The 25,449-nt window shown below is 35.2% G+C and overlaps 1 protein-coding gene across 3 annotated transcripts in view; it reads left to right on the plus strand.

Moving 5' to 3' along the window:
• LOC108748137 (ankyrin repeat and SAM domain-containing protein 1A-like) overlaps positions 1-25,449 on the plus strand; it is a 67,505-nt gene that overhangs the window by 27,333 nt on the left and 14,723 nt on the right. For 2 of the 3 annotated variants that reach the window (XM_018486163.1, XM_018486165.1), the window contains 7 exons: positions 16,028-16,348; positions 16,667-16,791; positions 16,881-17,258; positions 20,231-20,545; positions 21,247-21,405; positions 21,495-21,632; positions 21,765-22,662. In XM_018486163.1, the coding sequence (XP_018341665.1) occupies positions 16,028-16,348; positions 16,667-16,791; positions 16,881-17,258; positions 20,231-20,545; positions 21,247-21,405; positions 21,495-21,632; positions 21,765-22,379 (2,051 nt within the window). In that variant the 3' untranslated portion in view covers positions 22,380-22,662. Of the gene's footprint in view, positions 1-16,027; positions 16,349-16,666; positions 16,792-16,880; positions 17,259-20,230; positions 20,546-21,246; positions 21,406-21,494; positions 21,633-21,764; positions 22,663-25,449 lie in introns of those variants that run through there. The other variant, XM_018486164.1, reaches the window with a different exon arrangement.

The following is a 25,449-nucleotide window of genomic DNA, read 5'->3' on the forward strand; positions in this document are numbered from 1 at the left end:
TGAATAGTTAAAATTATTAAGAAAAATAATATTATTTTTAGTCAAAATAAAGACCCTGGTGCTTAATAATTTTTACATACAAATTTTTGTAAATACAATTTTGAATTTCAATTTATAAACTGCCCGAATTCGGTTTGTCGAACTTGAAATGCAATTGAAGTAGAAACATTAATATTTCAAAATTAAATTGATGAGCAATCTAATTTGAAATATTAATATTTCTACTTCAATTGCATTTTAAGTTTGATAAATTGAATTATCACAGTTTATAAAAATTAAAAAAAATTTATTTACAAAAACTTGTATGTGAATATTATTAAGCACCAAGATTTGCTTTGACCGAAAATAGAATTATTTTTTTAAATAATTTTAATTAATTATTTTTTGCTTTTTATTAATCTATCCATAATTTACATTTTAAAGAAGCGCCCTTCTAATTATCTTTTTTAAATTCATTTAAGATTGGTAAGATATACAATCTTAATCATCGCTATTTCGTAACTTTTTATCTTGAAATACATTCGATTTGTGTTAAGATATCTATGAACTATTCTACTTCAATAACAATCTGAACTATTTCAATCTCATTAAAGGATGAAGCAACTGGATGACCTTTTACTTCGTAGAAGTGAATATTAATGAATGGTTATTGCACTCTGTCTTATGGCTTAAAAAAAATCTGCTCATGGCTTTAAACGTCTCGTCAGAAGAAGCAGAACCGGAATGCACTTTCAGGCAGCTAGTTAACCCCGCTCATTGTACTCCGTTTATGACCGTAACGGAAAGTACGTAGCAGCCTTTGTCATCGTTAGGAAAAACAGTTAACTCTATGCACGAAATTGTAGGACTTTATTCGCGATTTAGCGCTGCGAAAATAAACCACCATTGTTCTATACTAGGACAACCTCCCATTTGCGACCTGTTTGCCGCGACGATAGCACGCGATGCATTTGATAACGTTCAACGTCTGTCCCTCTTTTCGTCGCGAAGAAACACACGGTTATTAAGGTCAAATCTTTTTGTCCGGTGAAAAATTATGTTGGTATAATGAGTACGCGTATGTAACAAATTACGTTCACTGGACATTACGAAAGGTCATTCTTCATTAGTTATGTTCGCTCGTCATTGGTAATTCCATAAATTATGAGTGCTGCGCACTTTGCCATTAGCGACGCTTTCCATTCGGCAATGAATGTCTTGATCACTGAACCGATGATCGATTCGCATTGACTGTATAAAATTGTGCGTCTATACTTAACGATTAATTCAAATTGTGTGTTTCAAAGCGTTGGACACAATTTGGCAATTAGGCAATTGATTTTAAAAAGAAACTTATATATAAACATAGTATTTCAAAAGTAATGTAATTATATATTTTAAACTTTTTTATTTTTTCAAGAGATATTTTGCCTTAAAAAAAATATACAGACAATTATAGTGAAAAAAGAGAAATAGAATCAAATAAAATCAAAAAGTAAAAAATAATTTTCCGTTCATTAATTAATTCTCATATATTTTTTTCGCACATTAAGAGGATATTCTAGTCTAGAACACGAAAATGTAATTTTGGAAAATTTTTTAAAGAAAACTACTACATATATTTTTCTACGTTTTTACACATCTACATATTTATTAGTAAATATCTATACAAATTTTGATATGACTAAATGTTTATTACTTTTTACGTAAATTAAAAAAAAAACAAAATGCAAAAAGAAATATGTATTGGTGGTTGACATAATTACAGCTTTTCAACTTAATTGAAACAAAAAATTCAAAAGAATTTTTACTTATTATTCCAGTTATTGTATTATAAGTATGATTATAGTTTGAACTAAAAAAATTATTACAAATTGTTAAAATGGTGCAGTTTTAAAAGACAAGTGTCAATTTTTAAACAAAATTTTTAAATTTAACATCTATAAAATAGTTAGTTTATAGATATTCTAATAATTCTAGTTCATGCGATAAACAGACATTTACATATACCTAAAAATTGAAATTGATTAGTTCAGTAGTTTCTGGAAAATTCTATTAACCAACTTAAAAAAATATGAAGTGAACTTCGAAAAAAACGCGTTTAAAATTTCAAATAGAATTATAATATAAAAAGCTGCAATATATAGTAAAACATGCAGTTATACTTATGATATAAGAAATGAAAGTTTATTTCTAATCTGCGATTATATACTGTGTCATAAACAAATTATACAACAAATCCTCCTCTAACTCGAAATAATATATATTTTTCATTTTTTTTTTGCAGTTACCTTTGAATGCGATGACAGAGCATTAAACACAAAGTGCCCTGTAACTTAAAAATTATATTTCCGTTATTTTGACGAATATGAATAAAATCTTTTAGGAACTTATTTTTTAGATTCTAAATGTTAAAAAATATAAACAAATAGATTTTTTAGTTCTAGATTCCAGAATATTCTCTAAAAATTCAATTTAATAAAGCTATGTAAATTTTTATTTAAAATTTTCTATTGAAATATTTATTTGATACCGTCACGATATCTGAAGTTAATAAAGCCGCTTCAAGAGGTAACGCCAACAAAATCGAAGGTCTGTTTTGCGGCTATCGTCACATCACGTTTAGTATAGCAACGGTGATTCGTATTCAGGAAAACGGAATACTTTGTTCGGTTATATCCTGACAGTCGTTTGACCACCGTGCGAGAGACGTGTATGCATGAGAGTCACATTATGACATCATGCAGGAATGTGTAGACCGTGGGATGTGACTCACGCGATATCAAGTCGCTTCGTTCTTTTGGCGGCAACACTTCGGTTCGAAACGATTACTCGTCGCGTCAAGAACTCGCGATTAATCCGATACTTATGGATACACTTTACAGTGATAAGCGGTTCGTACCGTAGTTATCAGTGAACAGTGTTGGGATGTCAGAAAGTTATCTCGTGGTTTTAATCGAGCGATTATAGTCAATCGGTAATTAGCTCTCTCATTACGTGAAATTTCTCGTCATTCTTGATTTCCTCTGAATTGTGATTTTGAAAAGTATATCATGTGTGCATGCGCATATAATATGCATTTGTCTCATTGCATAAGGAGTAAATTTAAGGCTTGATAATTATCCGATCTGTGTGTCTGTCTCTTTCTGAGACATATAATTGGTGTTGTTGACAAAGTGAGTATTCTGAAACCTAATTGCGGTGGGAAAAGAATGAGTTTTGCGTGTACGTGCGCGCGCGCGCAATGTGCGGCGTTTTGATGAGTATTATACCATTTCACCGAGTTCAGACTGCATTAGTCATGACCTCCAAGAAGTCTCTTAGAAAAGCGGACTAGTGAACTTGCCGACTGCTCGGCACCAGTTTATCGTTTACGTGAGATAATGCTCCATTGTAAGAAACGTATTACCAGTATCTTAATATCAAAATTATATTACCTTTACATATATTTGGGAAAAAAAGCTAGTTGCATAAATTGGAAATTTGATAGATTCAACTGGGAAAGTACAAATCAGACATTTAGATCTGTGAAACACATTCTAATCGAGATAATCAGAAATTCCATTACGATAATTCTGATTAGTGCAATCAGAATGCACATTTTGTTCGACTTATCACTTCTTGTTGTAAGTTTCACTTGACGTTTCGTCTTTATGTAGAGCATGCGTCATAATATGAGATAACTCCGATTTCGTGATTAAATAAATATAGTACAAGAAAGTAATATCTTAAAATTATATATGATTGAATAAATTAAATTTTTTAATATACATATATTGCATATAATTTTTATTATGTATATACATATATGCTTTTATACAGTATACACTTATACTGTAATTAAGATTATTTTCATTTTTTAATTTTGAAGAAATTCGTTTACTTCTTGTTGATACAACCGAAACTTTTTTTCTCAGTGTACGTTTGTAAAAATTAATACATATCAAGCATTAAATTCAAATAAAACATCGATAAAGCATCGATTTGCATATTGTAATTTCGATAAAACTTAAACGTATAAAGCTACACCGATGTGAATACAAATTAATTCGAAAATGCCCGTAAAAACGTGGAATTATTTCATTTAGATCAATACTTTCTGTTCATTAACCTGATAATAATCAAGCTGCGGCATGACTCGACTTCTCCAATTCTAAGCGTACTCGACACGTCAGTATTCATTGCGCTGTCGTCTTTCGACATTTCTTGTCAGGTCTGTGTCAAGGTTTTCGAGGCCCCTAAAGCTCGAAATAACGCGTTTCATACGTCCGTTGAATATCACCACTGAAGAATGAATTTAAGTAGAATACGAATAGCTATCTTTGACTTGCGTATATATTATATTATTCCGCAGATTTTACATGAGACATTCAGCTAACGAACGATTTCGTTTGTGAAAGCGCAAATGGATGTGAACTGTCATCTTTATTGGCGCCGGCATGTCAATTATACATATGAAGAGATTTTATAATCGCAACGTCACCACGTGCGACCTTAGCAAGAAAGTCGCTTTTACTCAAATTGAGCACTACGAATTACTTAGGCAATCACAATTTTTTTTTCCAAAATAACGAAGGTACAGTCGCGATTAACTGTACAATCGAGTTCGTTTCAACGTGTCACGTCCGTACAGTAAACGCGCGCGTACTTCAGCAAGATAGATCGTGGTCGATGGAAATCCCGACGAGAGAACCCTTTTCGATGCTTCAAACCGTGACAGTCGTGCAGTCAGTTTTACGTAAGCTGCTCAAAGAGATCTATTTTTATTTGCGAATTTATGGCAGAACTCTATCGTATCTCTCTTCGAACGTATTTCAATAAAAGTGTCGATTGGAGAAAATAAATGATCGCGTTTTGATATCGCAAATTACGAACTTAACCTTTATTAAAAGCAATAATAATATTAAAAAATTAGTCATTTATAATAATAGCAAAAACTTCGACTTGCACGGTTCCTCGACAAACGTAAGAATAACCAGACAAAAAATGCCTCCCGAGATTTCGTATTTTTCCCGCTGTACCATCGGCGTCTACACGAAAATGGAATGCCCCAAGCAATTTCGTTTGTTGCGTGTTACCATCAATAATAAAGGCAAAAAGCGGATGATCGAGTGCGCTGGTAGCAAGGCAAGATGGAAGGCAAGATCGGAGAGGTCTTCGTCCCATCACCGAATGCAGCAAGCGTCGTCATTTCGGCCCGGGGTCTCGAAGAATGATAGTCCCATCTCTGAGGTCATCTTTCCACGGTACCAACACGCTGGGCCTCTACACCAACACGAGCATCGCACGGTCTCGCTCCCGGTCCTCATTCTCTTTCTCTTTCGTTACCAGGTTCCTTCGGCGCTGTCCTTCTTGCGCGTATTATTGTTGATCGGGAGTGCGGGTGGTGAGAGGACCGGAGGCCCGTTCTCACCTCCTTCCCCGCTGGCTTTTAAGCCGCCGCCGCCACCACCACTACCACCACCACCACCACCACTACTATGCCATCGCGACCACCTCCTCCTCGTGGACCTAACACGTTCGAATTAGTCGTCTCGTTAACCAGACTCGTGGCGCAACGAAGAGCCTGGCGCGTACGCATCGCTTGACCGATTTGGTACAAAAGACATAAAGCCACGAACGTCCGAAAATCCCGCAGTTCTGAGCGCGCGTTTTAATCTTCTACGTCTTTTCGATAGCGTGATAGAATCAAAGAAATTCACGATCTCATATAAAAGCGATTATAATCAAGTGGAAGTTCAATGCTTCTCGATCTTCGATGTCATACTGTACAGACTGCTATATGCCGACCATGCTGGTCAATGACTACGAAACGTCCTTGAATACACGCAAAAACAACATAGTGGTAGTAATGTAAGAAAACAACTATACAAATTTTATATTATGTGGAATTAATATACATAGTTGAATAATCGATATTTTTTTAGTATAACTATTTTATAGTTATCGTAACTATAAATATAATTTATTCAACTATGCTGCAATGGATACTTTCTATTCACTTTCTATTTATCAATAATATAAGTCGACGCAAATGCAGGGCTGGGTAATATATTTAAAATAGTTCTATTTTAAATATGTATTTATATGGCATTTTGCATTTTCCATTTTAAATGGTGTTTTTGGAAAACCATTTTTATTTTACATTTGAAATGGAATCATGTCTATCATTTAACTATTATAAAATAGTTAAATGGTTTTTCTATGTTATCAGAAATTTTCCCTAGAATGATTGACGCATAAAAAGAACCGACTCCTATGATTGGCCAAAGATTTTTATGAATATTCAAATAAACTGCAAATTGAACTGTAAACAGAAAAATTTCAGATAAACAGAAAATTAATTCCATAAATATCGAATCTTAATAAAAAATGAGTGTTCCAGCTTTGTGTCAAATTCTATATACATTTCTAAAAATGTATATCACTCTTAACATATAATTTTGACTCTTCTCTATTAATTTGATTTATTCAAGTAAACAATCCTATTTTCAAATCATAATATTAAAAAATTTGAAATATTTCCGTCAGAAATATTTTATTTTATAATACTGTAGTCAGGACTTTGAATTCCGTTGAAAATGGATTTCAAACGTAAAATACTTTTAAAAAATGTATACCGCAGGAAAAACCATTTTGCATTCGAAAACTATTTAAAATACTTATTTATTCAGTTTACATTTGAAATGGATTCGAAAAACCTATTTTGCATTTTACATAAACATTTTAAAAGTATATTTTACAATCAGTATTTTAAATGAAATTCGAAAGGCATTTTACCCAGTCTTGCACAAATCTCGTTCTATCTTTCTTGTTTTATATATATATATATATAATATATATATATAGGTATTTTAGCAAAATTGTTTTTTCCGTAAACTCGTAGAATATATATTATATATATATATATATATATATATATATTTATCTAAAAATTTAGGTAGATACAGATCCGAAAATAATTTTGTTGAACCATCAAAATTATATAGGAAACTCAAACATGATGAGCAATGCTGCAAGAAGTTTTTTCTATTCTAAGCAATTAATTAGGGCGTCTTATATTTACGTAATTATTTTCATAATCCAACAAAATTTATTTTCAAATCTGCTAACTTTATAGATATTTCAGAAAAACCGTTCTTTCCGTGTAATAAAAGATAAAAATTACCAATTTAATATCACTAAATGGAAAACATTCCTTAATTCTACATACAAAATTTGCACAGTTGTCACCTACATAGTCGTTATTGTGCCTTTTTTCTCTGAGCTTTCTAGGTCACTCGTGTCGATCGCCAGCCGATTTGTGAATTAAGTCATATACCTGAAATTTCTAATTCCGGGCGTTAATCCGGAGTAGAATTTCTACGTTTATCGCAAAAGGTCACCGGTTAAAAGGAACAGCGAACTGAAACGAAATTTCTAACATGTGTTTCGAGGTGGAAGATATTGTCGACGACTCTTGGAGTAATTAGCTTCAGGCTCGTTCGTTACTGCGAATTTCTGGCTGATGAAGTTTCGGTTGGAATCCCGAGGAAGCTCGCCTGGAATTCGTCGCCGATGAAGTGACACGCTGCTCACGTGCTCGCGCGTGAGGTGGTGGGGAACTATCGTGATTGCTCACGATCGAGCAGCGCGATCGTTTCTTCAGTGCCGTGCCGATCGATCGGACAGGTGGATCAAGGTAGATCGTGCGCGCGGAGCGTGCCGACATCGGTCAGAAAACTATTGCCGGCCGGTAGTTCGATCGTTCCGTTAATCGGAGTGAGAGAGAGTTTCGTGAGAGAGCCGTACGTGTCCCTCGCATGAGAAAGGGAAGTGCATTGAGGTTCATTTGGTGTGAAAGAGAAAGAAGGATACAGACGACATTGAAAGACGAGGAGCGGAGAACGTACGTCAAGAGCATCGAGTAGGGAGACAGTGGACTTTTGCGTCCGTGGGTATGTCTTCTTCTAAGTATTTGTGTTTGCGTGAGGGTGTGTGTTGTGTGTGTGTGTGTGTGTGTGTGTGTGTGTGTGTCTGTTGTCATGCCACGTGCACTCTGCAGAAACATTATGTGTTCAAAGTTCCTAGCGTGCCTCGCAAAAAGCACGATACTTGTTGCTCGTTACGCTGCTTGATGTTATAATAGTTTGTCCTCGATTGTGTGCGTGATGAAAGGCCAACCGAAAAGAGGAGTTTAAAGGGAATTTATAGGAGTTACAAAGCTATTTTTCAACTTGCACCTGTCCAAGATATAGTTTTTGTAGCACGATAAATAGACACGACAAATCCAGTGTAACGAATTATGTACAATGTATACATATATAACAGTGCAATATAATGTAAATAAATTTCGCTCATTTCACTACGATGCAAATAACGAAATAAGTTTGAGCGTTTAAAATTTTTTTAAATATTAAAAAATTTGGTAATTTTAATTTTGAAATGAAATTTTTAGGTAGCGACTGATTTCAAAGAAATAAAAAGTATGTGCTTTAACATTTTTTTTCTTTTTTTTTATTTTTATTCTTTTTTTTTTGCAAGCAATTGAAAAAGTGACAATTTTTTAATTGCTTGCAAAAAAAGCAGAAATATAAAAAAAAAGAGAGAACATAATTTAAAAGCACATATTTTTTTCCTCTAGAATCAGTTATCACATAAAAATTTCATTTCAAAATTAAAATTACAAATTTTAATAATTTAAAACATTTAAACCCATTTTCTGGAAAACTTTGTTTTTTTAGTGTCGTTGTAGCAAATGAACGATTTGTATTCGTAGGTCAATCTTATCAATGCTTTTTTAATTTAATAATCTTTCAAATCTTATATGTATATAATTCGATTTCACTGCGATAAATTCCATTAAGAAATCCAAGCGTACTCATTTGTGCCCCGCATATGGAAAGCGTAGATAAAAAAAGAGAAAGCTAGACAAAAAGAAGTCCCGTCTTCTTATAATAATGAAACAGGTTCTTTTATTTCTTTCTTATTAACGATATAGAAAAGAATTTATGAACAAAAACGCATCAAGATTTAATTTGAATTTACTGACAAAATTAGATAAATTTACAAACTGTTTACAAAACAATTTTGCAATTTGCATATTGCTCTTAACAAAAAGAACTTGTGCTCTATTTCCATAAGAACGCGGTTTAACTTTAACAATCAACGCTATATAACAAGGGACTTTCCCGCTGAGTGTTATTCGCTCCGTTTATTTTAGACTTGCGATTTTGTTATTCTTAGGTGGCATTCTATCTTTAGTTCTGGCACACGTCTTGCCATAAGTGTTACGTTATAATCCTAACTTACAAGTATTAGATACATGATATTAAGAAAAAATCCTTTATGTCACAGCAGAATTATATTTCTATTTTTCACTAACTGACTCATTACGTAGTCACTGGTAAAAATTTCAACTCGCAATATTTTGAACGAAACAATATCGTTCTGCGTGTTTTTACATTTAAAGAAAAATATTTTGTTAGTTGCATATATGTAGCAAGAGTTATTGTTTCAAAATTCTGCTTTCATTGCTTAATGAGTACGATGTAAAATAATGCTGTTGTATATGTAAAATTAAAAGTTGGATACACGCTGCAACAATGAATAAAGCGAGTATTGCTATATACCTCTAAAAGCACAAATAAAATACAAATTAAAATTACGAAACTTTAATCGACAAATCACCGACTTTTAAATATTCGAGTATTAATAACGTAAATATATCTTAACGTAAATATATATCTTAAATCAATATAAAATGAGAGAAAAGACAATGAGAGAAAAGTTTTTGCTATTTGTAACTATAGTTGCTTTCCATTTACATCGATTCTCAGATAATTCTCACTTGCGACGTCTTAATTCAGTTGAATGCGCGTTCCTTTTGCATTCTGACAAGTGAGATTCAACTGAGTTTTCATCCATAATCTGCACAATAGCGAGATCGTTTGCTTTGGTGAGTCTCGTAAACTCGCTTCAAAGTGAGATTATAAACTTGTGTTGACATGTGTGATAATTTTTTACCAAAGTAAGCAAGTAGTGACGTCATTAATCTGAATATAAAATACCCAGCTCACTTCAGACTCAGTTTCACTTGTGTGTAAATGAAAAGCAATTTATAATTGCATGCTATCGTAATTATGATTATTATTATTATAATATTAGTAATAATAATAACTATATGTACAATTCCATCACAAATTTATAAAGTTGATCATCAAAAAGGGTTATAAATTATAGTTATTACTGTCATAAACATAATTAGAATTATTGTAATTTAACTATAATTTATAGTTATAAATTACAATATTATTTATGGCTATAAATTATAATTATTAAATTATGTAAGTTATAATCATTACCTCGGTCTCCTCATTATTTTTATAGTAAGTTTTATAAGTCAATCATATTTTATATGATTCTCCTAAAAATGAACTATAAATTATTATAAATTAATGTGTAGAAATAATTCTGTGTAGAAATTTATACTTTTATTTTCAACGTTAATGTGTAACAGAATTTTGCATCTAAATACATTAAGTAGTAAATTGTTTTATTTAGACCGCCCATTTTCGTAAAATTTCCATCATGAATAATTGAATGCAGCGATATGAGGACGGAAATCGTTGAAGATTTTCAATCGAGCCGACATCAATCGCGGGCATCATTCTCATTCAATCCCTGTTCGCTTTAGCATTAGCACTTCCTATGACGACAGCCTTTCACGAAATGATTTCGCGCGTTACGTTCGCCTCAATGTCAATAGCAGGATGTGACAATAGTGTTGTTCGAAAAGTTCGAGTAACTAATTAGTGATTACCATGTAATCGGTTAACACATAGAAAACTAACGAAGCAATCGCTTACGATGTACACGCCTCTTGTTTGATGTAGATAATGATTATCTCTGAAAGATAATCCGTGCAATGGGTCAGACAAAGAAACTCAGGATCCAAGACTACTAACGTGTATAGTTTATAAATATTATAATAATTATACGAGAGAAAATATATTTTGCGCGAGATAATGTTGATAATATTTTAAACTAAAGTACTTCTTTTATAAAAATTAATAATTAAATTTTTCAATAATTATATGCAGAGTGTTTTATAATATGTTGACATAATTTCAGAAATAAATTTGGAACGGAATGAATGGGCTTAAAAATAATTCAAAGATTCGTATAAACATTTGATCTTGTTTCTAAGTTATAGAAGTTAAGTTATTATTTTCGTATTTTAATTCTTCACTCAAAAAAGTGATCTTGCAGTTATAGCGAAAATTATCCAAGTACGAAAAATTAGCTAAAATTTCTAGCAAGTATCGGGATGTTGGATATGTATTGTATCTAATCATATGGATGACAAAGATAGAATTTAGATTTGTGCTATGTATAATACATAATTTTCTATCAGATACAAAAAAACAGCGATAATTTTAGCTGGAGCAAAAATATTTTTTACGTGTTATATAAACTGAACTAGAATAGCATCTTCACACATTTTTGTCTTACTAATAATTAGTAAGATTCGAAGTGCGAAGATGCGTGACGATATGTTAGTTTAGTTTATAATGAGGATTGGAAAGGACTTGCCGCAACAGTGGGCTAACCTACATTTTGTAAAAACAGAGTAGATGAACTTTAAAATTGAAATGATGAAAAAAATACGAATTTTATTTTAAAGAAATGAAAAAAACATTAATTATTTTAGAGTTTATTTAAGTCTTTGTTTTTACAAAATATGGGTTAGCTGATTGTTACAGGAAGCCCTTCATTTAATGAAACACGAAAATGTTTGTAACTCGGTCAGATAGAACTAATGTTTATATGAACTGTTTATATTATTTTTATGACGCAGTCATTTCTGAGATTATATTCACATGTTATGAAATATCCTGTGTATACAATATTAGTTGATGTATTATTAGTTAAAGCAGATAGCAAAATAAGATAATACCGCAAAATACACAGAATTCTGAAACAATAATTTCCGCTACAAGTTCATATACGAAACTTACGTTGCGTTCCGACGATATACAAGGTCAGTAATTATCTGCTGCAACCGCGCTATCGTTTGCGTAAATCCTTGGTTTCGTTGGAAACTGCGATTTCACGAGAGTTGTAATTTATCCAAGAATTCATCGCACCTACGGCCAATTGGGTTTAATTGATAGTACATGAATTTAATTCAACTAAATAGTAATACTCTGTTGGTGTGTGGCAATAGTGCGTATTAACGCACTATTTCTCAGCATCTAGTCGTATATAATCGAGAGAATAATAGTACCGATATTAGGAAGTCTTTGTTACTTAATAAGATAAATGAGCTGGTGGGAGCTAATAATACTGTCGAGAATTGGACGAGGGCTGAAGTAATTTATGAATGATCGCTCGGCGTCTATGATCCGCAGAATTTCATGCCCAACAAGCAACGTTGAGGCGCTATACCCCGAAGTTTACTTCAATATAAACTTCCATCTACATATATAAATATATAAAGAAGTATTAAAATCATATACACTATTTATGAAAATATAAAATAAAATAATTTAGTGCATAAAAATTTGTATTTATTAAAGCAGCTAAAATACCGCAAGAAATTAAAATCGATTCTTGATAAATTACTTAACATGGAAATTAATTTACGCTGTTTTACGGTACTTTGCTGTCTATGACCTGTTGACATCTATAGGGAGAACAGGGATCGATTTTTATAATCTTCCATCCGCGATTTGCGATACAAGACCGAATGGGTTTATTGCGGATTTTAATAACTTTTCCGATCGATCTAATATCGTGCGGATAGCAGTACGGAATTGAAGAATGTAATAGCGTATCGTTTATGAGTCTCTTAATGCTCATACATTTTTAATATCTCCTGAAATCCCTGTCTTTCTTTCTAAAGACCTAAAACTCGAGCGGCGCATGCATTTATTTACGCAAGGATTACTTTAATGTTTATAGCTCAAAAGAATTATTCGCGGATTTTTCTTTTGCTTTAATGGACCGCATGAACATTTCCGTGACGAAAAGAGAAAATTAAGATAGGCAGAAGTAATGTACTTCTTTAGGGTGAGATTAATGATCGCAATTAAGATGCAATTAAGAGTCATATGCATGTTAAAACATTATTAGGATTACAAACTCAAGAACTAACTTATTTAATTAATCATTTATGATATATATCGTTAAATTTGCAACTGTTTATTGTAAATTTCTACAATTTAATAATTAAGTTATTACATTTACATTCATGTGTAATATGATTATACTTGTGTAATAAGTGACTCAAATATAAAAATCTAAAAGTATGGAAGTTCATGGTTGCGACAAATTAATGAAAGGGAATATTAGAGATATTTGGATAATAAATGATCCAAGTATAAATTTAGAAAATTGTTAAGAACACGATCTCTCTAAGAGTTTAATTAAGAATTAATTGTAAGCTTCCATACTTAAAGATTTTTATAGGAGATGTGTAAAGATTTATAAAAGATCTTGGTATCTCATATTCAAAGATGTTTGGGCGTTACATCTTTTCTGCGAAGCCAAGTGGGCAGATCAGTTCTTTAGATAGTGCTTTTAAAGGGACGAACAACGAAGGACGGAAAAGGCGAGAATTTATGTAGTAATTTGTGTATATGACTTGAATAACTACCTACATAATATAACGTGGTTGAGGCTGGAGAGCGACGACGGTAAGCAGACGACGCCCTCCGCGATGGAGCTTTAATTAAAATTACGTACGTTTGCCTCTCGTAACGTGCACACGTTACTCTCTCGCCTTCTCCACGCTTCTATTTTATATTTTTATGAGCTTTTCATTAAGAACGCGCGTGTATGCGTGCGTGTGTCTAAGTGTGTCGTTTGTATGCGAATATGTGATACATAACGTATTCTCGGAGGAGCAGAGGACGTCTTTGAAAGAGCATCCGTGACGACTTAAATTGGTCCTTTTTCTCCTCTGACCTCTGCTGGTGAATCCTCATTTACTGAATTTGTACGAAGGAATTTCTATCGCGTACTTGCGAATCGTCGATTGTCGCGAATAACGAATAGTCCTAATAGAGACGCCACAACACGAGCCTGTAACAAGCATCTCTTTTACGCGAAATGCATGAGGCCGTGATAAATGAGCGAAAGATCGTAGAAAAAAAAAAATGAGAAAAGAGGGAAATTAGGAAATTATTCGCACCTGTGTGATGTGAAGAAATGCAGTTTCTGAGTGTTTGAGGGGAAATTATGAGAAGAGATCGTACGATGAATATCTTTTCATTGCGTAGAGAGAAAGTATGTGTGGTATCCATATAAGGACGCAAATATTTTCCCTCTCATATTATATCGTCCCACTAACGCCGATTTGTTAGAAAACTGCATTTGAACGAGAATAAAGTTTAATTTTTTATTTCTTTTTAAAGAGAATATCTTAATAATTTTTAACAACAATTTTTAATTGTAATCTTTTATTTTTTTAAGAGCTTAAAGCCCTTTTAAATAATGTCATTCGTTTATGAAATTTTTTATATGAAAGACATCATAGTTGTTCATAAATTTGAAATCGCTAAAACTTCTTGTCGATATAATTGTTTAACGTCGTGATATCACGAGGCAGTATTGATTGCCCTCCGGCTAATTCTCTCATTGAGACAATGACACATCTACAATGAATATTCAACGTGTCTGTAAATTCACTGGGTTGTGCTGCATATGCATTATGAAGACTTAGTAGACAGTAATAATTGACATGTCCGCGAGACTTGGAAGATGTTGAAATTGCAAAATGTCGAATAATTAATTGACGCAAAAGTTTAAAGTATGCCAAATCGATTAAAGATTTTCGTAGAAATTGTAGCGATAGAATATGACATTTGCATTTGTGCAAAATCTCCTAATGTTATTTTTAAATTTTGATGACACGTTCCTTGGAAAATGAGAGAATGATATAACGTTTAAATGTTTTTTTATACATTTATTGGAAATTAAACGAACTCGTAGAAAGTAAACGGTTTTAACATAGACATACTAAGAATAAACTGCGCATTCCTATGAAGTTATTACTATTGATTTAAAAATAGTAAGGTAATTTGAATAAATCACTTTCTCCTCTCTCTCTCTCTCTCTCTCTCTCTCTCTCTCTCTCTCGTATCGAATTAAAGCTCAATAAAATTTATTTGTTTTTGCCGTCCAAATGATGACAAATAATGCCAGCTTATTTACTGAGAGAGAAATGCTGATAGAATTGAAGAGAGATGCTAATGATTCAGTTCTTTAACGAAGCACAGATGCTAAAATCAGAGAAGGCGTAGTCTGTAACTATTTCGTCTACGCATTGAGAAAAAAAAAATCTTAATTTTAGAGTAATATTTCTTTGAAATTAGGATTTTTTTGTAGTGTGGATTTTAATTTTATTAAAAAACAATAACTAACAAAGAACGGGCAATTGAGAGCCAATTGCACAGTAATGGGTGCACTAATTTGCGTAGTAATACGTTTTAATATGAACAAAAATGTATTTCACTTCTTACATAGTTAAATCGAACGTTTCAACTCCATTCTGTCTTTCTTTCTAATTCGTTATTTTTTTCCTTTAGTTTTACTCATTACTCATTTAGTTTTACAACTTTTCGGTTACACTCTCAAAATTTGTAAATTAAGAGATTCTCCTTTCTGCACTCTTTGATTAATTACATTACAACCAATCAAGAACATCACATCGATTACTTCAATATCGCTGAAAATGGCTCGAATGGAGCTGAAACGTACGATTGAACTATGTAAGAAGTGAAATACATTTTTGTTTATATAAAAACGCACCAATTACCGCGCATTTGGCTCTCGATCGCAGTCGTCTTTTATTAGTTATTGTTTTTTATTATCTCGAGAACCCAATTTTTGATATATTATTTCAATTTTAATTTTATTCCCTTTTTTTCTGAATATACAAGTATGCGACTTGAAAATTGTATTTAAAAGTACTGTGTGAAATTTTCGTATTAGTGAACGAATGATATCAGAGCGTGACGAAGAAGAGCGATTGCGAGGTAGTAATCTGTCGGCGTGCCGATAGGTTTGTTAAAGGGCTCCGTCACGGCTGAACGGCCGCGTACTTTGCGCCGCTTGCGGAACGTCTACGGTCAGACCGCATGCGGGATGGGAGCCGGCGGGGACGGCGGGGGTGGAGATCGTCTCGAGGACGGCGAGGTCGCCTTTCGGCTTACTGGCGACCGGGATCGCGACAGGGACGAGAAGTCTCTCAGCATAATGAGTCCCTTCGACGAACAGGAGGAATGGGCAAAGATCTCAGAGATCATGGCGTCATTCGGAACTGGTCTTGTACGAGAGTCGGTGTTCGTCAGTGAGCTCGAGAAAGAATTTCAAACGAGACTAGGTAATCTTATCGCCGCGTACATACTCCGCTTTCGATTTTCCCAGCGGAGGTATTGATCTTATAAGCGATTTCTCGATTCGAAGTTCATACTGCATTCGCGTATTCTTGTTTTTTTTTTTTTTTTTTAAGGAATTATTCGAAATAATTTTATTTTAATTTTTGCACAACTAAAACTAACGCTTCTTTTAATATCACACATTTGAACATTTAAAGCTTTTTGTCACGATAAAGTTATAGAAACTACTTTCGAGTTTGAAAATCGACATTTTCGTTATGATAAAGTTATGGAAAAATATTTTTGCATTTCCTATACTTCAGGTTTAAGTTCAGACAGTAGCAGTCCCATCGTTTCCACATCTGTGGGCCAATGGCTGTCCAGTTTGGGTTTCTCGGATTACGAGTCTCTCTTTATTAACTACGGCTTCGACGATCTTGAGTTCATAGTGAGTATAAGACCGCACTTCTCTCTCATATATCGAGCGATTGCAATCGGAGACGTTGCGGTAAACCGTTTAATTGCGCGCGGTTGCAGAACGGGGTGTTGGACGAGTCGGATTTGTGCGACATGGGGATCAACAGCGATCAGGAACGGGCTGTGATCATCGACGCGGTCGGTTCGCTGAACAAACGAGTGGAAAAGCGTACCGGTCATGGACAATCGGTGGATGAGTGGCTGAAGAGCATTCACATGGAAAATTATACGGAGACATTCAGGAAGCACCTGTACACCGACATGGATCGGGTCAAACGGATCTGGGAGGTCGAGCTGGCGGCAGTCCTCGAGATCCAGAAGCCGGCGCATCGCAAACGCATCCTTGCGTCCGTCAGTGGTCCGAATAGTGCACGCGCGCAAACTCGAAACGGCACGGGAGCGAACTTGGAAGATTTGAATAAGGATCTCAACACACTGGTAAGTGACAGATTAATTTGCTTCTAATAGCATTGCGATGCAATTCCTTTTTGCTGTGAGTGACTTTTAAAAGGCTGTTTAAAATATTCCCTGACATGACATATGCAACTCCTACGTATATAATTAGGATCAGCACAAATGGAAATTATACAAAATCGAGCTCATTAGTTAAAAAGCACCGATAAATAATAAAACTAAGAACATATCACTTTCTTACTTTAAAAGTGATATAATTCACAAAATGTTATTTTCTAGTTGTTACGAGATGTGTTGTTTTCGTAAATTAAAAAGAGAGCCTTCTGCAGAGAGCATTTAGAGTCAAGATAGTTTGGTAATCGAAGAAGAAATTGTTTTATCGTGAATTTAGTTTTGGTTGATCTGGATTTAATATAAAAAGGTTGTTATTTTTGATGAAATTATTCCGAATTTGTAATTTTCTAAGTTATTAAACTTGTCACAACTTTTTATAGGCAAAGAATTTTATAGACAGAAGAAAATATAATACGGCTTCATTATTTTATATAAAAAGCAGACGTATGAATTAAGAAACATTCGACTCACAAAGAATTCCACCACTGACCGAAGAATTTTATACATTTATACCACACGAAAATATAGACTATCAGAATACTGGGACTTCGCTCCGTTCTATATTCACACATAAACTCAGTAAGCGCATAAGACCGAGAATGTGAATTACATTACACCGAACTTAACGACGTTAATATAAGTGTAGTTTGTGTAATCAATATTTAACAAGTAATTAATATAGTTATATAGTAAGAAAACATATTAGGTAGAATAACTGAAGAAATAAAAGTCGAAAGGTTTTAGATAAATGAAATAATTGTAGTAGAATTATTAATAAATATTAGATATCATATTGCTTGTTACGTAGCCTCATTATTTATTTATAATTGTGACAACTTAAAAAATTTTTTTAAAGGTGAAAAGAAAATGACAAAAATAACATTTAATCATGTTTCTAAGAATATATTTTTTTTTGCAGATATTGATTGATTAATTAATTATTTTCTATTAAGTTGAAAAATGGCTTTTTTTGAAAAACTTAATTTTTTTAGTTGTGTCACTTTTAAAGTAAGGGAATGGTGTATAAAACGCAGAAAATGAATTTTTTTTTTGTCAATAAATTAAGTATTAAAATTCGTCATCTTGCAAACTGATACATTGATAGGATTGGTGAACGAAGATAATATGTTCAACGGGGATGTCTGACAAGAGCGCACTTCGCCGGCAAGGGTGGAATCGAGGGCGGGCGGTGATGTGGCAAGCTCGATCGCTTCCGACGTGCTTTTCGCTTGATTGCGTCATAATGTAAATATCGTAGCTAATTGGAGGCTCGGTATTGTGATGCACGCGTATACGTGTGTTCTCTACGAGATGATCGTTCGAGCGTCTCTCGAGGCGCTTTTTGTTCGGATGCCTTCACCATGTCAGGCGTCGATAAGTACATCTCGCTACTCACTCGCTACTCACCCGCATCTCCCCCGCTCATGTCCTTTTAATTAGCTCATTAAATCCACTAAACGTCTCCGGCGACCGGATTCGCTCGGATCGCGTCATCCTCGCACTCGATAATCCCGACAAATTGGTCTCTTCTGCCTTTTCAACCGGTCTCTTCCTCCCATGATTTTTCGCAGCTATCGAATCCGACGAACCATAGTTTGAACTCTGGCACCCTCGTTGGTAACGCTTACGGATTTTCGTAGTCCATACGCTCTTCAACATTCGAATTTCGTGTTCTCTCTCTCTCTCTCTCTCTCTCTTTCTCTTTCTCTCTCACTCTTGCGTTTTCATTTTACCTCCCTTTCGTTCGAGTCTTTTGCAATTTGTCGCAATAGCAATACCCGGAATTATATGCATAGGCCAGATGGAGCGGACGATTCGGGTTGTAATCCGAATTCGAGTGTCGTGCCCGCTCGACTCGAATCCAATTTGTTTGCAATAGCTGAAATATCGCGAACTATCGACGCCACATGATTCACCATTTTGGCATACAGCCGGTAAAAGGTTTCTTTCTGGTGTAACGGTTTACAATACAATGCATTTACGAAGGTAATTACACGCACAAAGTAAACTCGGGACGTATTCGACTTGGTAATATGCCGTATAGAACTTTGGGTGGCGCAATATTTATTTCTTTTTTTTTTTTTGTTACATTGCACATAGTCTAGCGTTCCGTTAAAGCCGGTTGGTCCAGCAGATTCTTGTCATGATAAAGCTATAAAAAAATATCTACCAGGAAAATTGCAACCTCGGGGCAGACATGCCAGTTTCTATTCGGAATTGCACGGAAATTGATATTTATCTGTAAGAGGGAATGTAAAAACTCTGCTTTTTGGTATAGAATTTTTTGCGAAGATTGCACGAGAGTAAATTTGAATAATTTGAATATTTTTTGTAATAAAAAATTTGTCGAAATACATACATACCTACTTTTAAATAACTTTTAAATAATATCAGTAAAAAATGTATTGTTAACTATTATGTGTGTATAGTTAAAACTTTTTGACGTTTTCACGGAAATTTTTATCAAAAATTCACTACGCGATTTGCGGGTTACCTCCGTGTCTTGATACATCGTTAAGTGCCAATAAAGTAAACTGTAATATTTATCAAACGTTGACATTTAATTACATAGTTATTATATTGCCCAAGCAGAACAACAAGTTGTTATGATATCAAAATGATGTCAAAATGACTCCAAAATGATTATTATAAGTCATTATTCAACCATTTCCGATTCATTTTAATGTCACTTTGACGTCATTGTGACTTGTTGTTCTGCTTGGGTTGCAATTTGTCGCTTAAAGCATAAAAAATTACGTATTCCGCGAACAACGATCTAACTGCGCATCAGTCCCCGATAAATTGAGGATCGCCGGTCGGACGATCCGTTTGTGATGCGAGGGACGATTCTCAAATCTGGTTGCGCGATGTTATTTCCGTAGAAGACGAACATACAGCAGCTGAAGGAGGAGATACGGGAGAAATTGCCGGAAACAACGGCGGAGGGTAACGGAGGCACGTCGATAACCAGTGGCACGAATGCGACGGCCACGGGTACATTAAGGCACCGCAAAAACAGGCCGGCGCCTCAGCCACCCCAGCGACCTAGTTCGCATAATGGGGCGATTTCGGCGCCGGAACAGCTCGAGATCAGGGCTCCGTCCGAGCTACTTTTCGGAGTGCCCTCCACCCTCAAGACGCAATGGAGGCATCAGCCGAAGGCTTTAGTCACCGGCTGCGTCACGTACGTCGCTAACGTAAGTGCCTCTTGCCCTTTTTACGTTGTCTTTCTACCATCGTTTATTTTCGAAAAGAAACCACTATTATTTATTCTCTAAATATAATGTTGTAGTAGCAATCATTTTCGATCGATCGATCGTTAAAATTATTTCAATAGCAAATTTTTTCCCCGCAACTGTATCGTACATGAGAAACAAATATAACGAACTTTTGTGTCTTTTCTTGTGATATAGTTTGATATACAAACTTATTATGAATTGCATGAAAAATGTTTGATTTAAAAGATATTTGTTACTTAAAAGATATTGTTGAACTATTGTCGGTTTTTTAAATAACTATGTAGTGTTATAAGTTTATATTATTTTCCATGTTTATAAAGTTCTATTAAACTTGCCTATTGTCTCATTCTGTTAATTATGCATGACTCGTTAAATCGCCTCAAGGCCGATCGTGATTACAGTTAATTCGTAGGATGCGGTAATAGGTTTCGTGCAGAAAATTGTCCATTAATTCCTCGGAATATTTCAATCCAAGAGAGAATCCACTTACATTCAGAATTGTACTCAGAATTGAAATAGTTAATATTAAAATAGTAATTACAGAATTCTTGTAGAAAGTAGACATGTTCTGTGATCCATAATGCTTAAAAACTTTGCCTAAATCGTCCGTTGTGTCGGTTCTTAGGAAAAAAAGCTCTTTCTGTTTATAAATAATATAGTATCTGGGCTCCACTGTCGTCAAGGAATTACGCGGCACCGAGTCGACGAAAAAGTCAATACAGAAGCTGAAGAAGACCTTTCGAGAACCTAGAATCACCCCTGACATTATGCTGGCTATCTCTTATCGTGGCGTTCGTTTTCTCAACACGTTAACTAATGTAAGGCTCTTTTTTTTGTCACACAACAAACATTTTATAGTGTAAGACGAAAATACAGACAAACATGTTGTTTATGACCGATACTATAGGAGCCAATTTGCGAGCACGAGATCCGTAACATTCATTGCGCCTGTCAAGATGCTGACGATCTTACTCACTTCGCGTATATCACGAAGGACCACGCCAGTCGCACGCACTTTTGTCACGTGTTTTGTGTACCGACAATGGTAAATATCTATTTTATAGAGAACTCAGGGAAAAATCGCCCCTTTTTGTGCATATCCTGTTACATATACGATTGTTACATTACGATTTCATTTGACGCTCGGACGTACGAAATTCCGTTCATTTCGTTACAGGATCAAGCGACAGAAGTCATTCTGACTCTGGGTCAGGCTTTTGAGGTAGCTTATCAGATGGCATTGAGGGACAAGCTCGGTGGCCACGCTATTCGGTCTCAATCCGCCAATCAACTAGCAACGCTCGCTGGATCGTCAAAATCAACGACGCCCGCCAAAATGTCCGTGTCTCCCGATTTCACGTCTGATTCCACCAGTCGTGACACGGATCACACCATGACACTCAATTCCACGTTGTGCGCGAATCCCAAGATGAAATCGAGATCGAAGTCCATACCCAATCCAAATCTCCATACCGTTAATCCAAATCCAACGCAGGACAGTAACTCCAACTCTAGTTTGAGCTCAACGACGACCACCGCGAATTGCAATCCCAGCTCGAATTCTGCCTCGAGTCCCAGCGCGAACTCGATCACCAGCTCTAACTTGAACAGCACCACTAATCAGACCACTAAGCCCTTGGTCACTCACGGCCGTTCCCATTCCGTCAACGACATCAAGGTAAACGGTAATCAATTGAAGTTAGCACCAGCGCCGGTGGACGATATCGGTATCGGAGTGAAAGATATGAAGCCGGGTTCCAGAGCTCCGATCGCGCTCTCCGAGGAGCTGTAAACCGAATATCTATTCGGAACCGAAATGCATGATGTATCGCGGTCTATTTGACAGAACCGCGTTGTTTTTGTGTCGGCACAAAATAACGAAGCTCTACTAGCATCGTAGAAATGATTGTCGTAACGATTTTTCAATCTTTATCCATTTAGTAAACACATTTAATAGCATTTACAATGAACGTGAGACGGAAAGCAATATTTCGTTACTCGCAAAGTTCGCATAAAGAGTCATGCGAAGCATCATAAGTATAATAAGATCTGTTTTTTTTTTTTTTTTTCAGCTAAATTTCTTACACGTTCATCTTTTTTCTTTCCTTCTGCTGGAGAAAGAAAAAAGAGAAAAGATGAACGGTATAAAAACCAAGAATAATCATAGCATGGAGTTCAGCTAAACTGAACGAACGCATGCACAGGTCTTTTGCGATTTGGAAATTAATAATAATTACCAAAAAAAAAAAAAACAAAAAAAAGAACGCGCACGATATTCTCTCCGACCGATTAGCAGTATTAATCGGGATTACGCGGTTACTGTAACTAGTATAGTTCCTTGACGCGTAAGGAACGAATGTCTTTTATTATGTCTTTTTACGCGACTGGATTTGGTCATTTCGCCAATGGCGTACGTATTTTCGATGGGGTGCACTCGTATATATACATCACCGCCGGAAGGCAGGAACTTTTACGGGATTCAACTATTGTGGGATAACGCGAATGATATGTATATGGCCTTGAGAAATGGCGAAGGTAAGTAAGAGAACATCGTTCCTCGTCCTGCACCTTTATATCGATATTCGACTGATTTGACTGATTTTACAATGATGCTGTGATCTTGATCTTGAATGCAGTGCAAGGTGCGCATTGGCCAAGATGATTCATCGAGACAAGTAAGCGATCGTTCCACTGCGGGCACTTCCGGCGGATAATGAAACGCATTAGATATTTCTTCCTTAGGACGCGTCGTTAAAATAAGCAGTATTATTACGTCATTAACGATAACAGGAGCATAAATTAAAAGACGTTATTATGACGTCTTTTAGATATATTTTATTGACGTGCATGTCTAAGAGACGTCGTAAAGATGTCTTTTAGATATACACGTTGGCCGCTCACCACGATATTATTTAGCGAGGTGTAATATTGCTGTAATAACGTTGAATGTGCAATTCTCAATGTGCAGCTTTAATCTGTCGCGGATAGGCTCCGGCAGTTCCGATTTTCGCTCGACGTACGTGTCGGGCGTTTATTTGTCTTGAAAATGCTATTTGTGGCATCGAACGCGTTGACATTCGCCATCGGATCACGGGAAAGGAAAGGACGCGAAGGAAAAGGTGCGACGCGCTAATAAGCGCACCAATGCTCAATATCGATCCCTCGTTAAAAACGTTAACGGCGACCAACGAATCCGTTCCGTGTTTCCTCCCCCCACCCCTCTCTGAGTGATTCCTCATACCCCCGTTCCCAAGTTCCGATTTCGAGTTGCCACCGTTTCCTCGACGTTTTATTCTCCAAGACTGAGAGTCCTTATCTCGTTTTTATATTTCGCGATTTTAGTGTAAAATGTATAATACATAGAAAGAAAACTAGATCGGAAGACAAAAGAATTTTAATATATTTATCCGGCGAGAATCTCGCGGATAAGAAATATACGCGAACGTAGCATCGAATATCTATCGAATTTTACCTGATACTCGAACGCTATCCGTTGAGAAGCAGGCAATAAAAAAAAAAACATGTGACGCTTTCAAAAGTGTCACGATTGATCAGAATATGCATTATACATCACTTTTAATCAAGAAAAAGTATTAAGTGACTTTTTCTTCTCCGTCTATGATGTAACTAAACTACAGAGAGAATCAAAGTTAATCGATTCAACGTGAATCTAACATTATGGCATTATATTGATAACAACGTGCGTATACTTCCATTTTTATTACGTGCGGGCCTAAAGAACCTGGGTAGCTATCTTGCAAAACTACCTTTAACGATATATTATATCTATCTCGTACAGTCGACGACGTATCAAGAGAAGCTACAGCGAAATGAAACTTTATGTAGAGTTAGAGACACGTCCTCTTCGTATGTTCTCTCATCTAAACCAAAGAAGTATAAATATAAATATGCATACATACACAAACACAGACACGCACTTATATATATATATACGAAAAATGCTACGTGAAAAGACAGAGAATAGAATTTATCGAGCCATCGCAAGGGAAGAGAAAAACCGACAAACTGCCAAAACAATACACCATCATCATCACCTTGATAGCAGTGCGCACACTTTGTATTTATCACATTTACAATGTAGCTCATTATGCATTAACGATTATAAGATATCTACAGAATAGGACATCGACGACGGAATTTCCTTCACTGCGAAACGTAACCAAGTATTTTATCGCATTTGATGTATTCATGTTTAGCAGCTATGTTTAGTGAGTAGTATCGATAGGGAGCATGTTCTATCGATGTGTCGATACAGGATACCATTTAACGGTATATCGTGTAGAAAACGAGGAAGAGGAGCAGGTACGTAGCACGTAGAAAATAATTGTTCTCATCATTGTGTGATGACCGCACGATAGTTTTTTCCGTAGCAACGAGCAAATTCCATCGACTTTGCGCGGCTGCGAAGAGTTCGCGCAGCGAAAAACGCGCAAGCAATTGAAAATAGTGCCAACGCACGAGCCCATCGTGTTACATTCTCGATCTCGCGGTTTGTCTTCCAAGATAATACGTCGCAAGAGAAGAGAACAATAACTTGCCATTCCCGTTTTTTCGATATAATACTTATACACTTAACGACTGACAAACGCACATCTCTCGCTAGTTATGTGAGAGGTAAATCACTGGGCCAATATTAATAAAAAGAGATATTAATAAGAATAAAAAAATGTATTAGTAGACTGCTATCTAATACATGGATATTACAAAACTCATATGTAGTGTGTGTGCGCGCGCGCGCGCGCGCGCGTCTGTGTGTGTGTGTGTGTGTATGCATATACTGGACAGTGATTTACTCCTTCTTTCTTTTTATACACACGTAATTATAGCGATATGTCTTTCTG

Source organism: Trachymyrmex septentrionalis, unplaced genomic scaffold, assembly GCF_001594115.1.
Source record: "Trachymyrmex septentrionalis isolate Tsep2-gDNA-1 unplaced genomic scaffold, Tsep1.0 scaffold211, whole genome shotgun sequence".
In the NCBI taxonomy this organism is placed as follows: Eukaryota; Metazoa; Arthropoda; class Insecta; order Hymenoptera; family Formicidae; genus Trachymyrmex; species Trachymyrmex septentrionalis.